At 42.0% G+C, this 14,018-nt stretch overlaps 2 protein-coding genes across 5 annotated transcripts in view; both read right to left on the bottom strand.

Moving 5' to 3' along the window:
* Positions 1-171: 171 nt before the first annotated feature.
* The window catches only part of usp32 (ubiquitin specific peptidase 32), a 100,045-nt gene continuing 86,198 nt past the window's right edge, over positions 172-14,018 (bottom strand). For all 4 annotated transcript variants that reach the window (XM_079514502.1, XM_079514504.1, XM_079514505.1 and 1 more), the window contains exons 30-35: positions 13,204-13,395; positions 11,532-11,760; positions 9,259-9,788; positions 7,293-7,385; positions 5,185-6,052; positions 172-4,170 (exon numbers count right to left, since the gene is read on the bottom strand). In XM_079514502.1, the coding sequence (XP_079370628.1) occupies positions 5,879-6,052; positions 7,293-7,385; positions 9,259-9,788; positions 11,532-11,760; positions 13,204-13,395 (1,218 nt within the window). In that variant the 3' untranslated portion in view covers positions 172-4,170; positions 5,185-5,878. The remainder of the gene's footprint in view (positions 4,171-5,184; positions 6,053-7,292; positions 7,386-9,258; positions 9,789-11,531; positions 11,761-13,203; positions 13,396-14,018) is intronic.
* The window catches only part of efhd1 (EF-hand domain family, member D1), a 129,073-nt gene continuing 123,396 nt past the window's right edge, over positions 8,342-14,018 (bottom strand). The window contains exon 5 of the transcript XR_013791138.1: positions 8,342-8,374. The gene's annotated coding sequence lies outside the window, so the exon portion shown is untranslated. The remainder of the gene's footprint in view (positions 8,375-14,018) is intronic.

The raw sequence follows: 14,018 nt of genomic DNA, 5'->3' as shown, positions 1-14,018 counted from the left end.
CTCTTATGAGCAAAAGTAAGCAAAGCAGTTGCTTGATACACTACCAGTTGTAATGTAATTATTACAATAAATGATACACTACCAGTTGTAATGTAATTATTACAATAAATGACGTTAAATTACATTAAAAGCCGGATGAATTTAACACAAACAGAAAGGCACCACTTCAAATTCTCAATTTTCCTTTCGCAGAATTTAATTTGTTGCTTGGGTATTTGTTACAGATCAACAATGTCACTCCATATACAACTACAAGTACAGTAATTTGTACAGTTCATATTCAAATACATACCTTTTTTTTAATTGGCTTATTTACAAAAAAAACACCTTTTATGTACATTTTCATGTCAGTGCAATGTCACTTTCTTTCAACAAACATCTTACAAAAAAAGTTCATTAAATTAAACACAAACGCTTTCGGATCCAAAAATGAAATTAACTTAAATATCGAGAGGTTACAGTTCAGTAGTAGATTGCACTGCCTGCCAACATGTCAACCCATTCTGTCAGAGAAGGAGCCAAGGTTTCAAATGATCAGTGTTTTAAATTTATCTCCGAGTTCAGTCACTTCCATTTGGAGTCAGATACAGAATTTTGCTTCAAAAATGTTTGTTCCAATTCCTGAACTGAGGAAATTGTGCTCAGATGAACCCCCACACTGTTGGCAATACACAATAAACTTCTGAGTGTTCACTTAACACTCAGGTGTTTTGTATTAACCTAAAGTACTCCTACATAAGGGGAAGCTGTGTGTCACAATATAATTAGTTACAGTTGGAGGCCATCGATATTGTCCTTTTCTTTTTGCTGAGGTTTGCGTGATCTGCGCAAAAGGACAGTTAACCCATTTTGGGCGGGAACCCGTTTTAAACATTGTTATAATTTAGCTATTGAAAAATAGCAGATCTACAAGCTCATAGCGCGCCACCGAGTGGCGCGCTACGAGCTTGTAGGTCTGCTATTTTTGAAAAATCGTGAAAATATTTATTTCAGAAATCTGGAGGATTTAGAAGGATTTTTTTTTAATTTTGAGGTCAGGCCTAAATGGGTCAAATGATAAGGGACAATATCGGTGGCACCCAACTGTAATTAGTTAGAAGGTTAATTCACTGTTACAAAGACAATGTTTGACAGCTGATGCACCGTAAACACCAAGCAAATAGAACACACCCATACAAATCCTTAATTATTCCAGAAAAGTTCCCTTTGAACCAGGTGATGCAATTTGAGCCTTGGACTAACATTTTGACAGCTTGACATCATGTATAATTTGAAGGGCAATAAAGCAGCAAACAAAACAAAAAAAGAAAAGAAAAAGCAAAACATAAATAGCACTGGGTTATACATTTCCATTTGTTCAACAAACATATTCCTGACAAACAAAGAAAATAAAAGTTTATTTTTTTTAACGACAGACATTTTTATCCAGTACATAATAACCATCCTCTCCGCATCAATACAGCAGCTAAAACATTGGAAACAATCTTGGGTTGGGGGGGGAAGGGAAGAGTACACAGGATATGTATCTGCTGTGGTTTAGCAAGCTGGACTTCAGCTTTAAGCTATATGTTTAGGACCTTCACTAAGCAGGCAGCCCAGGTGGTCTACTCTGTTCACAGTGGTGAGAGCCAGGGAGCTGAATTGGCTGGTGACCGTTGCCCACCATGGTTGCCACATGCTACAATCTGCAAAACCCTGTGAGTGACATTGAAGTGAGCAGGGCACAAGTTCAGGATGAGTTCTGTTCAATGTCTTATCTCATCAGTTAAATAAAATAAAATCACACCCGTGTGAACTGAGTGGTGTAAGGTCTGTCTGACGTAATGAAATCATGTCTGACGTAATGAAATCACACCCGGGTGTGATTTCATTACCTGGCTTTGTTTGTGCAAAAAAAATGAGCATGGTTGCTATGTTCACCCTGTTCACCCGGGTGTGATTTCATTACGTCATTACAACAGGGTGAACATAGCAACCATGCTCATTTTTTCTGCACAAAAAAGCCAGTTGTAGGAGTGGTTTACACCACTCAAAAACAAAAACAAAGTGATTTTGTTTGTTGGTGATTGGGTGAATGATAATACACCAGGTCTATTCAAGAGAACAACACTGTGGGTGTGGGTGTTGACCAAGGGGCCAGTGAGGCGCTCCAACGTTGAAGCACTGGGCCCTAGTGGTAAGAGGAGGGACTACAGGTGGACCCGTGGATTCATGACCGGGAAACCCCGTGCAGCTGGGCTTTAACATTGAGCGCTCGGTTGCACTTCCGCATTTGACCACCAAAATTTGGTGGTCAAATGCGGAAGTAGACGTTCTGAGACGGTCCTTCCGGGTGCTTCAAAACGCCACTGAGCAACTTCCACTGACATGAATAGCGGAGGGGGCGGAGCTTCGTGCCAGATCAGTCTCTATCCTTTTATATACTCTATGGTGTTGACTGATTTAAGCAGTCACACCTGGGCCTGAGTCAAAGCAAATGTTGGCCTTGATATAATCGATGCAAAACAAATGATTCCCAAACGTCGATTTTCACCTCAATCATGTTCTTACAAGGATATTATCTGGTCTGTAGTATGTCCAATAGTTCAATCCCCGTATATATTTAAATGAAACAAAAAGTGCAGCTGTGAACAATCCACTGTAACCTGTGGATCATTAGTTGGTTATTATTACAGAGAGTTGTTTGATATTTATATAATTTTCCATTTTTAACTTGTTATACATTTACACATGTATACATTTCCTATTCTCACAAAACCAACCTGTATGTCATGATGTGATAATACAGACAAATTCACCAGATTCTCAACCCCTCCTCAATAAAGTTGAGTTCTAAACATGAACCAGTAAATGATTATTGGGCTCTGACCAATATTCTGATGGCCCATTATTCCGATGCCCCTAATATTCTATATAACTGTAGGTTAGTGTGAGGTTTAGTAACAATGTGTCTGTTCAATGTCTGCCCAAGGGTACTTGGGAACAATGGGCTGTCGGACTAATGGCATGATGGCACAAAATGATTGACCCAATTATGTAAGTAGTGGTGACACCAATTTTTTTTAGCAAATCTTATGTTTGCTGGCAATATGACACAGTTTCACTTTAACCAACTGTTTTCCTACACAAGATCTGTCAGCTGGGGGACTTTGGCTGGAGACGCACCCTGTCAAATTATTTGGCTATGGCGTGGCTACAATATAGAACTTTCACCCGCACTTCTGCACCATTTAGACCTGTTTGTGGTGTGTGTGTGTGTGTGTGTGTGTGTGTGTGTGTGTGTAGCAATTTTATGGAGGGGAACATTTGCTTGGTATTTAATTCTTCTTGCTGATAATTTGAAAAGCTGCAGCAAGCATCAGGTGAAAGGTTTTCACAATTTGTTTTTTTTTGTACATTGAAGATAAGATGCGTTAGGGTGCCATGTTAGCATATAATTTTAGCTTATAGGTGAGACAAAATATGGACCATTGGTGCCTTTGGGTATAATAGTATGATAGATACAATTCCCAAACTCTCTCTCTCTCTCTCTCTCTCTCTCAAAGAAAATAAAAAACAAAAATAAAAACATCTTGCCAAGTGGTTCTACATGTGTACAAAATAACTCCGTTCTGAATATACAGTAGTGATAGGAACATCCCTAAACAAAACAAAAAGATCACAATCAAAATAAATCTCTCTAAAAGAATGCATTTACACAATGAAAAAAGAAAAACAAAATATAATCACACTTTATAGATTGTATATTGTATTGGGGTTTTTTGAAATCACAGATTTTGGCACCTGTCCTGAACATAATCCAGATTCATACTACAGATCTCGAGTTGGAAAGTGACTTTTGATCAATAAGTTAAGGGTATAAATCATAACAACATTGCACAAATTACCATTTACTTTTGGCAGTTGCTGGATGACACATATTTTTTGGCAATAAGGGCCAAATTTATATTAATCTTAACGTGGTTAATTTTGAAATGTGTGTACCGCGGGTCATCAGAAGGACATTTGTGTCATGTGTCACAGAAGGACATTTTTATTTCTCATAATAATACTGTCAAAGACGTTTTACTCGGGTGCAGTTGGCCGATAAGACAACAGATATCGATGAGGTAGCTCTTTTTTTTTTCTTCCTACGCACACTATGCTACTGATGAGAAGCACACTATGCTACTGATGAGAAGCACACTATGCTACTGATGAGAAGCACACTATGCTACTGATAGCACACTATGCTACTGATAGCACACTATGCTACTGATAGCACACTATGCTACTGATAGCACACTATGCTACTGATGAGAAGCACACTATGCTACTGATGAGAAGCACACTATGCACACTATGCTACTGATGAGAAGCACACTATGCTACTGATGAGAAGCACATTATGCTACTGATGAGAAGCACACTATGCTACTGATGAGAAGCACACTATGCTACTGATGAGAAGCACACTATGCTACTGATGAGAAGCACACTATGCTACTGATGAGAAGCACACTATGCACACTATGCTACTGATGAGAAGCACACTATGCTACTGATGAGAAACACACTATGCTACTGATGAGAAACACACTATGCTACTGATGAGAAGCACACTATGCACACTATGCTACTGATGAGAAGCACACTATGCACACTATGCTACTGATGAGAAGCACATTATGCTACTGATGAGAAGCACACTATGCACACTATGCTACTGATGAGAAGCACACTATGCACACTATGCTACTGATGAGAAGCACATTATGCTACTGATGAGAAGCACACTATGCTACTGATGAGAAGCACACTATGCTACTGATGAGAAGCACACTATGCTACTGATGAGAAGCACACTATGCTACTGATGAGAAGCACACTATGCTACTGATAGCACACTATGCTACTGATGAGAAGCACACTATGCTACTGATAGCACACTATGCTACTGATGAGAAGCACACTATGCTACTGATGAGAAGCACACTATGCTACTGAAGCACACTATGCTACTGATGAGAAGCACACTATGCTACTGATGAGAAGCACACTATGCTACTGATGAGAAGCACACTATGCTACTGATGAGAAGCACACTATGCTACTGATGAGAAGCACACTATGCTACTGATGAGAAGCACACTATGCTACTGATGAGAAGCACACTATGCTACTGATGAGAAGCACAAATCAAACCTTTGGAGAAGCATTTCTTTTAAAAGCTCAGTTTAAATGATCTAATCTATCATCTCTCTCTATAGCAGACACTGAACCTCAACATGATGTTGATTTGTTTGACATACTTTAAACAGCTTGAAAGTACAATGCCAACACGTCAGGGTCCTTTCAGCCCTACCCGTCATTCAGAGAGACATCAACATGTTTTGTGATAAATGCACAAGGAGAAAAGCAACATCATTAGTTCATGTGTTTTGGCCATACCGACATACATTCTGAGATGCGTTTTAGTATGCGTTGTTATGTTACATGTTTCGTGGCATAGCTTGCCTTGTTCACAAGGAAAAGGGAATTTTGTTTTCAGTGGGCTCGGCAAAGTGCACCAGTTTTGAGTGCGTTCATTGGGGGGGGGGGGGGGGGGGGGGGGGGGGGATAGATTGTTCTCTTGGCAAACCTTGCACAAATCCTTGTTTTTAGACCTCTCGCGACTATAGAAAGTGCTGCGACGCTTCCCTATTGAAAAGAGACTGCTCAACCAGTGCTCTAGCCATTTTGCAGTTTGATTATTCATCAAAACGTTTTTTCGTTTTAATTTTTTTTAAGCATATTTACGACATACGCCAGCCAAAATAGTGGGGGGGGGGGGGGGGGAGTCTGACACAGATCCAGTGCCCTTACAGCAGTCGGGTGGCTGATGGAAGACAAAGTGCGATCACTGAAGGACACAGTATTTCTTGTAGTCAGACTCAAAGTCTTCGTCCATGCTACTGGTATCGGCCATCTTCTTACCGTCTGTCTTTGGCAGGAACTGGGAATAGTCGACCCCCTGCTGCTCATAGAACAGGATGTACGCCGAGTCGGTGTCAATCTCCTCAGAGTGCACCTCCTACCGAGTAAGGTCACAAGAGTTACAGAATGCTGCACCTTCTGAACACCCAAAAGCCCTTATTTTACAGTTGGGTGCCACCGATATTGTCCCTTATCATTTGACCCATTTAGGCCTGACCTCAAAATTTAAAAAAAAATCCTTCTAAATCCTCCAGTTTTCTGAAATAAATATTTTCACGATTTTTCAAAAATAGCAGACCTACAAGCTCGTAGCGCGCCACTCGGTGGCGCGCTATGAGCTTGTAGATCTGCTATTTTTCAATAGCTAAATTATAACATAATGTTTAAAACACCAAAAGGGGTTTTGCGCAGATCACGCAAACCTCAGCAAAAAGAAAAGGACAATATCGATGGCCTCCAACTGTATGTGATCTTCGTTCATTATAAAAACTGTTCATCGTCCTTTCAATTAGTAACACCCAGACCCAGGACGAAGTTTTATCCAAAAGACGAAGATTATTGATATCACAACCGATCGCATCGCATCCACAGCCTAGGAGCGCCTGTTGCGCAATACTCAATGTTGCGTAACAGTGGGACGTCACCGAAAATGTTCCCCCCCCTTTTTAGCCGACGAGACCAAAAATCTTAAAACGTTAATAACTCTTGATCTAAATCATCCCGTCCAATTCTAAGAAAAGATCATGCGTTAGACGGCCCGGTTAATTTGCCTGTATTTATGTAAGGAATGCTTAACCCATTAAGGCCTGACCTTTCTTCTAAATCCTAATCCTTTCTGACAAACTGTTGCTATATCTCAACTTCTTTCATGTCAAGGATGGATCATGTATTTGGCTGCTTAAAATCTTGATTTAAATTTTCAAGATTTTTCAAAAAATAGCACATCTACAAGCTCGTAGCGCTGTGAGCTTGTATATCTGCTATTTTTGAATAGCCAAATTATAAAATAATGTTTTCTTAGCGACTAGATCTAGCGGTTTAAAATCAAATGAGTGTTAACACTTTAATTGCCCGGGACTATTTAATCCATTACATTCATGCGCCCAGTCGATTTATAAACACGGACGCCTTTTCCGGACGGACCGGCCGGAAGATCATGATGTTGTGTAGCAGCTAACAATAGCCACAGCACTCGAGAGTCGATCGACAACAACGGGAGACAAGAATAAATCTATCGAGACTAGCGACTGGACCGCGGAACGCCGTCTAACACAGGATCTTTTTTCAGAAAAAGACGGGATGATTTAGTTAAATGAGTGAGGGAATGAGTGTCTTACCTTACAGCTGCTGTCGTTGTAACAGTACCATTTCTCGTTGGGGTTCTTGGCGTAGGTCACATAGTGACCTCCTCCCATGATTCCGGAATGACACTGCAGGGAACATCAAAAGAGGCCTTCACAACACTGGCCAGGACACACACGTAATAATACCTCCGCTTACATTACATTTACTAGTCCACTAAAAATCACTAAATATTAATTTTCCTACATTAAAAAAAATAAAAAAAATAAACATATATATATATATATATATTTTTAAAGATACATTGTTTTTTTTAAAATAATTAAATAATTTTATAAAAAAATATGAGAAAAAAAGTACTGCCGAAGCAGACAACCCCGCAGCACTCCAGGTTTAGAACAAAATCCTTATAGATTGTCCTTTTCACATGATTTGATATACCCTCTGACCTCTCGTCTGAGGTATATCAAATCATGTGAAAAGGACATTATGAGTGCTGGGCGCATTTTCTTCAATTCTAATTATTATTTTTTAAACAAACAGCAAAAGAATCGAAGAAATCCATAAGAAATCTGGATCTACAAATTCGCGATGCGGCACAAAGTGACACGATGCGCGCTAACCACACTTGTAGATCTGCTATTTCTGCTATCAGTGTTTTTGGCATCAAATTTCTATTTTAGTTTTAGTCATAGTCTCTTTTGAATAGTTTTAGTCACATTTTAGTCACCTGGAATGTTTTAGTGTTAGTCTAGTTTTAGTCGACTAAATGTCATGAGATTTTAGTCGACTAAATCTACGGTTGATTTAGTCGACTAAAATGTGTTTTGGCAGGCCTTGATGCCGTCGTAATGGCTGATTTTACATTTGCTGAAAATGTAAAATCAGCCATGCAACCAAGTGTAAACGACTTATACTGGATCTCTTGTCCACTAGTCCCTCCCTAACATTTTAGTCTAGTTTTTATTTGTTGACTAAATTGTCAGTATATTTAGTCTTAGTTTTAGTCATCACAGCTTAGTTTTCATTTAGTTTCCATTTAGTTTTTGTCAGTGGAAAAAGGTAGTCGACGAATAATTTTCGTCTTAGTTTTAGTCGACGAAAACAACACTGTCTGCTATGCAATCTCTTTTGGGTCTCGTCCTGGGTATTGCTATTTTAGCTTTACACGGCGAAAACGTCCACACATAATAATTGTTATGGGTTTGCAGCAGTACTCACAGAGATTGCATAGAGATTGTACTAATTGTTATGGGTTTGCAGCAGTACTCACAGAGATTGCATAGAGATTGTACTAATTGTTATGGGTTTGCAGCAGTACTCACAGAGATTGCATAGAGATTGTACTAATTGTTATGGGTTTGCAGCAGTACTCACAGAGATTGCATAGAGATTGTACTAATTGTTATGGGTTTGCAGCAGTACTCACAGAGATTGCATAGAGATTGTACTAATTGTTATGGGTTTGCAGCAGTACTCACAGAGATTGCATAGAGATTGTACTAATTGTTATGGGTTTGCAGCAGTACTCACAGAGATTGCATAGAGATTGTACTAATTGTTATGGGTTTGCAGCAGTACTCACAGAGATTGCATAGAGATTGTACTAATTGTTATGGGTTTGCAGCAGTACTCACAGAGATTGCATAGAGATTGTACTAATTGTTATGGGTTTGCAGCAGTACTCACAGAGATTGCATAGAGATTGTACTAATTGTTATGGGTTTGCAGCAGTACTCACAGAGATTGCATAGAGATTGTACTAATTGTTATGGGTTTGCAGCAGTACTCACAGAGATTGCATAGAGATTGTACTAATTGTTATGGGTTTGCAGCAGTACTCACAGAGATTGCATAGAGATTGTACTAATTGTTATGGGTTTGCAGCAGTACTCACAGAGATTGCATAGAGATTGTACTAATTGTTATGGGTTTGCAGCAGTACTCACAGAGATTGCATAGAGATTGTACTAATTGTTATGGGTTTGCAGCAGTACTCACAGAGATTGCATAGAGATTGTACATGGCCTCCAGACACCCGTTGTCCCTGTGCTGCAGCAGTAAGGAGTTGTCAGGATCCATGCTGCTCTCCGTGCTGCAGTCTGAGGTCAGCCCGCTGCTCTGACAGCTGTCCACGCTGTCTCCGTTCATCAGGATCACGTCGCAGTGGCTGCTGGACGCTTCCGTGCCCGTCAAGGATTCGCCGAGGCCTGCGTCCCCGCCGCACCCACCCGGGAGAGACAATCCCGCTGCCGCGGTCTCCTCCGTGTCCGCCGTCTGCGTTGTTGTTGTGCCTTCCCTGGGTTCCGCCGCCTCGGGGTCGGCGCACCCCCCCTCCTTGGCGCCGCCGCCGCCGTCCAGGCTCTCCTTGCTATTGGAGAGCCTGTGTCTGCTGGCCAGCTGGGGGAGGGGGAGGCGGAGGCGGGCCTGTCTGCGGCCTCCAAGAGCGCCGCTCTTGGAGGGACTGCTGGAGGGGCTGCAGCTTCGACTGAGCGACGGGGTCGGCCCCGTCCTGCTCGAGGCTGGAGAGGCTGCAAGACGGGAGATGAAGAGATGATCAAAACGCTTCCTGTGCAACGTTAACGCATTTAGGCCTGACGTCGAAATGTATAAACAATGTCTTCTAAATCCTGACAGTTTTCTGACCACCGACCCCGATCTGAAAATATGTTGTTCCAGGAACCCCCTCAGAAGCAAAAGATTTGAGTTAAAAACCAGGGCCGGATTAACACCTCTGAGGGCCCCTGGGCACTGAAGCTCGAAGGCCCCCCCCCCCTTCACGCGCGCGCAACATTTTTGCGGTTTTGGAGCCGTTTTGGGGCAGTTTTATGCCGTTATATTAGCCTATTTCCGGTCGCCTACCCCCCCAGAGTGACAGCCAATCTAGCGCATTGTTGCTGCTTTACACACAATTGCACTTTTTAGCTGCCCTTCTCACCAACAATAAAACACTAATCTTTTTAGACACCATTTATTTCATTCGGATTAGCAGGGACATTTTCTGTGGAGCTCCTTGGTGGCCAAGGGCCCCTGGGCACGTGCCCAAAGTGCCCATATGGTAGATCCGGCCCTGTTAAAAACGTTCGCTCTGAAAGAATATATATTCAAAGATTCGTGCCGCAATTTTCACGATTAATCAAAAATAGCAGACCTGCAAGCTCGTATGAGCTTGTAGATCTGCTATTTTTCAATAGCCAAAGTATAAAATAATGCTTAAAAACACCAAAAGGGGTTCCCGCCCGAAATGGGTTTTAAGGCAGGTGCTGCTCCGTTGTGCCAAAAGCAGAGTGACTAGCACAACGCACGGTGGTAAAGCTTAACGACAAGTTCCCCGACGTGTGGTGTGATGGTGTCAAAGCACAGTTATTGTACATAACCGTTAAGACACATGACTCTCTCTATAAACCTTCTTAAATCACTCTGCTGTCATGCAGAGTTAGCTGCTTAGTTATAGGCCTACTTGCAAACACTGTACTGTTGTCTGTACGCGCAATGTTGTTGTCTAATTTAATTTTGGTAACTTTGGTACTTTGGGATGTCATAATTGTCTTTTGTTTTAAATTGATATATAATGTATATGGAGAGCGTTGTCAAATGACTGCACGCATTACAGTACAACGTTTGATGCTGATCAGTCTAACGGTTTATGAGAATAGCAGACAGACAGACAGACATACACAGATCCAGTCATACATCGATGGCCTCTTGCAGAACCCTACCAGGCTAAAACAAATGAGTGTGTGGTCATGTCTTCCAGATTCCCATGGTTAACACCCCAATCGCCCAGGACGAAGTCCACCGTCCTTTCTGTTAGTAACACCCAGCGCCCAGGACGAAGTTTTATCCAAAAGACTACGTTTATTGATATGAAAACCGATCGCATCGCTCCACAGCCTAGGAGCGCCTGTTGCGCAATCCTCGATGTTGCACAACAGTGGAACGTCATCGAAAATGTTTAGCCGACGACAACGAAAATATTAAAACGTTAATAACTCGCAATCTAAATCATCCCGTCCAATTCTAAGAAAAGATCCTATGTTAGACGGCCCCCCCGCTGTCCAGTCGCTAGTCACGTTAGATTTAATCATGCCTCCCGTTGTTGTCGATCGCCTTTAGAGTATTTTGGCTACATTTAGCTGCTCCAGCCACATCCGGTATAACTTCCGGTCCATCGGTAAAAGTGCTCCGTTGCTATAAATCGCTTGGGCGCTATGGTTTAATGGATTAAATAACCCCGGGCGATCGGAGTGTTAATAACATACTGCAGTACTGACCTTTGGGGAGGTTGTTGAGGTCAGCCGGGGCGGAGATAGACGATAGGTTGTCTTCCCCGACCCTCAGTAGCTCCTCCCCTTCGCTGCGGGAGTGGAGACAGTGTTGCTCCAGCAGGTCCCTGGGAGCCAGGAAGGCGCTGGGGTCAAAACTACCGCGGGGAAACTTGACGATCTTCTGAGATTTGATCCAGCGACCGTTTACGAACTGGAAGCGCTTCAGGTGGACTATCTGGAATAGAGAGAGAGAGAGAGAGAGAGAGAGAGGAGAGAGAGAGGAGGCATACAGAAAGACATTATATGTGTTAACACAAAAAATGCCCATGGATTTTTTTCAGAATAAAGACGTAGAGTGCCCAGCAGATTTGGCCGATTAAAATAAAAAAATAAAAAAATGAATTCACTAAGAATTCCCATTTTTAACCCATTTAGACCTGAGGATGATTCTAAAAAGTTCTTCTAAATCCCAAGTTTTCTGAAAACCTATATTTCTATGTCGTTCTCAAATATTTTCATGTCAAAGACTCCCAAAATGATATGTAATTGGCCGCCATCTGAAAATATGTTGTTCCAGGGACCTCCCCCAGAAGCAAAGATTTGAGTTAAAAACGTCTGAAAGAATATATTCAAAGATTTGCGACACATTTTCACGATCTTTCAAAAATAGCAGACCTACAAGCTCATAGCGCGGCACTCTGTGGCTCTGTGCCACGCTATGAGCGTGTAGATCTGCTTTTTCAAAATTTTCAATAGCTAAAGTATAACATAATGCTTAAAACACCAAAAGGGGTTCCCGTTCAGAATGGTTTAAGAGTCTATGAAAACAAGCCCAAAAGAAGCGACCGGTTTCACCACTTGAGCCCCATTAAATCAGCTAATTTCAAAAAGAATCTTGAAAGCAAAAGCCCAATATAAGCAACAACACTTCAGAAATGTAGCCCAAACTAAAGCAACCCGCAACTATGAATATTTACAAGTAGTACATCACGGCAGCCCACCGCGACTCACAGGGGATACATGATTGTTTTAATTTAGTGTTAACTTCTCTGTAATGTGTTAAATTAATATACAAACATATTCCATTCATGAGGATGTGATTGGTGTCATTCATGTACTACTTGACAAAGACTGTACTGTCACGGAATCCTACTGTTGCTGCCGAGTGTGCCAAAATTCGCACACAAGTTGGGCTTGCAAGTACAGGTAGGTAGGTGTGTGTGTATGTGTGTGTTTGTGTGTGCGACTGTGCGTGCATGTGTGTGCAGATCTACAAGCTCAGAGCGCGGCACCGAGTGCCTCGCTACGAGCTTGTAGATCTGCTATTTTTGAAAAATTGTGAAAATGTGGCGCAAATCTTTGAATATAATATATTCTTTCAGAGCGAACGTGTTTAACTAAAATCTTTGCTTCTGGTTGGGTCCCTGGAACTACATATTTTCAGATGGGGGGTCGGCGGCCAAATACAGAAAATTCTGGAGGTCCTTGACATGTAAAAGGTTGAGCACCACTGACATAGAAACATGAGGGTTTCTCAGAAAACTGTCAGGATTTAGAAGGCATTTGTAGAATCGTCCTCAGGTCTAAATGGGGGTTTAAGGGCTTCTAAATATCAAGCTGGTTTGTTACACTCCATTGATAAATGAGGGGCCAGCCCAGTACGTGTGACTATACTGACCAGGACAGGGGGCAGCCTCCAGAGGTCCAGCTTCTTGGTGGCCAGTCGGTGGGTCTTACACTTGGAGCAGTAGTAGAGCTCGTCCTCGCCCAGCTCCTCCTCGCTGGTGAAGGCCTTCAGACAGCTGTCCAGACTGATGGGCTCCGCCTGCGCCCGGCGAGACTGCTCCACGCTGCCGTGTTCCTCCACGATCTGCCATGGAGAGGAACCACGTTACTTTATTTAGTTTATTTGGACAGGACAATGCATCTTAATTAATGGACGTCACATGGACGTGAATACACCGGATTTAGCAAAGATGCTAGTTTTCATCCGCAGCTCCTCACAAAGAAACACAAAAACAGAGAACAAACAGACAAACAGTTGGAATACATTTACATGACATTACATAGGGAACACAGCATAAAATATACACCTAAAACAAGATCACAAATGGTTGCAGCTTTGGTTTTCAAGCAACCATCTTTTCAGATTGAATTTATTCACCAGCACAGCGAGAGAGAGACAAGACAGACAGGTGGAGAGGACAGACAGGTGGAGAGGACAGACAGGTGGAGAGGACAGACAGGTGGAGAGGACAGACATGTGGAGAGGACAGACATGTGGAGAGGACAGACATGTGGAGAGGACAGACAGGTGGAGAGGACAGACAGGTGGAGAGGACAGACAGGTGGAGAGGACAGACAGAGTTGGGGACAACAACAGACCGGTGTTGATTTCGTCGACTAAAAAACTAAGACGAAAAATGTTCCGTTCACTACCTTTTTTCCACCGACTAAAACTAAATGGAAACTAAATGAAAACTAAGCTACGAT

Source organism: Electrona antarctica, assembly GCF_951216825.1.
Source record: "Electrona antarctica genome assembly, chromosome: 11".
Lineage (NCBI taxonomy): Eukaryota > Metazoa > Chordata > Actinopteri > Myctophiformes > Myctophidae > Electrona > Electrona antarctica.
The sequence above is the reverse complement of the archived record's forward strand: the minus strand, read 5'-3'. Positions and strand labels throughout refer to the sequence as shown.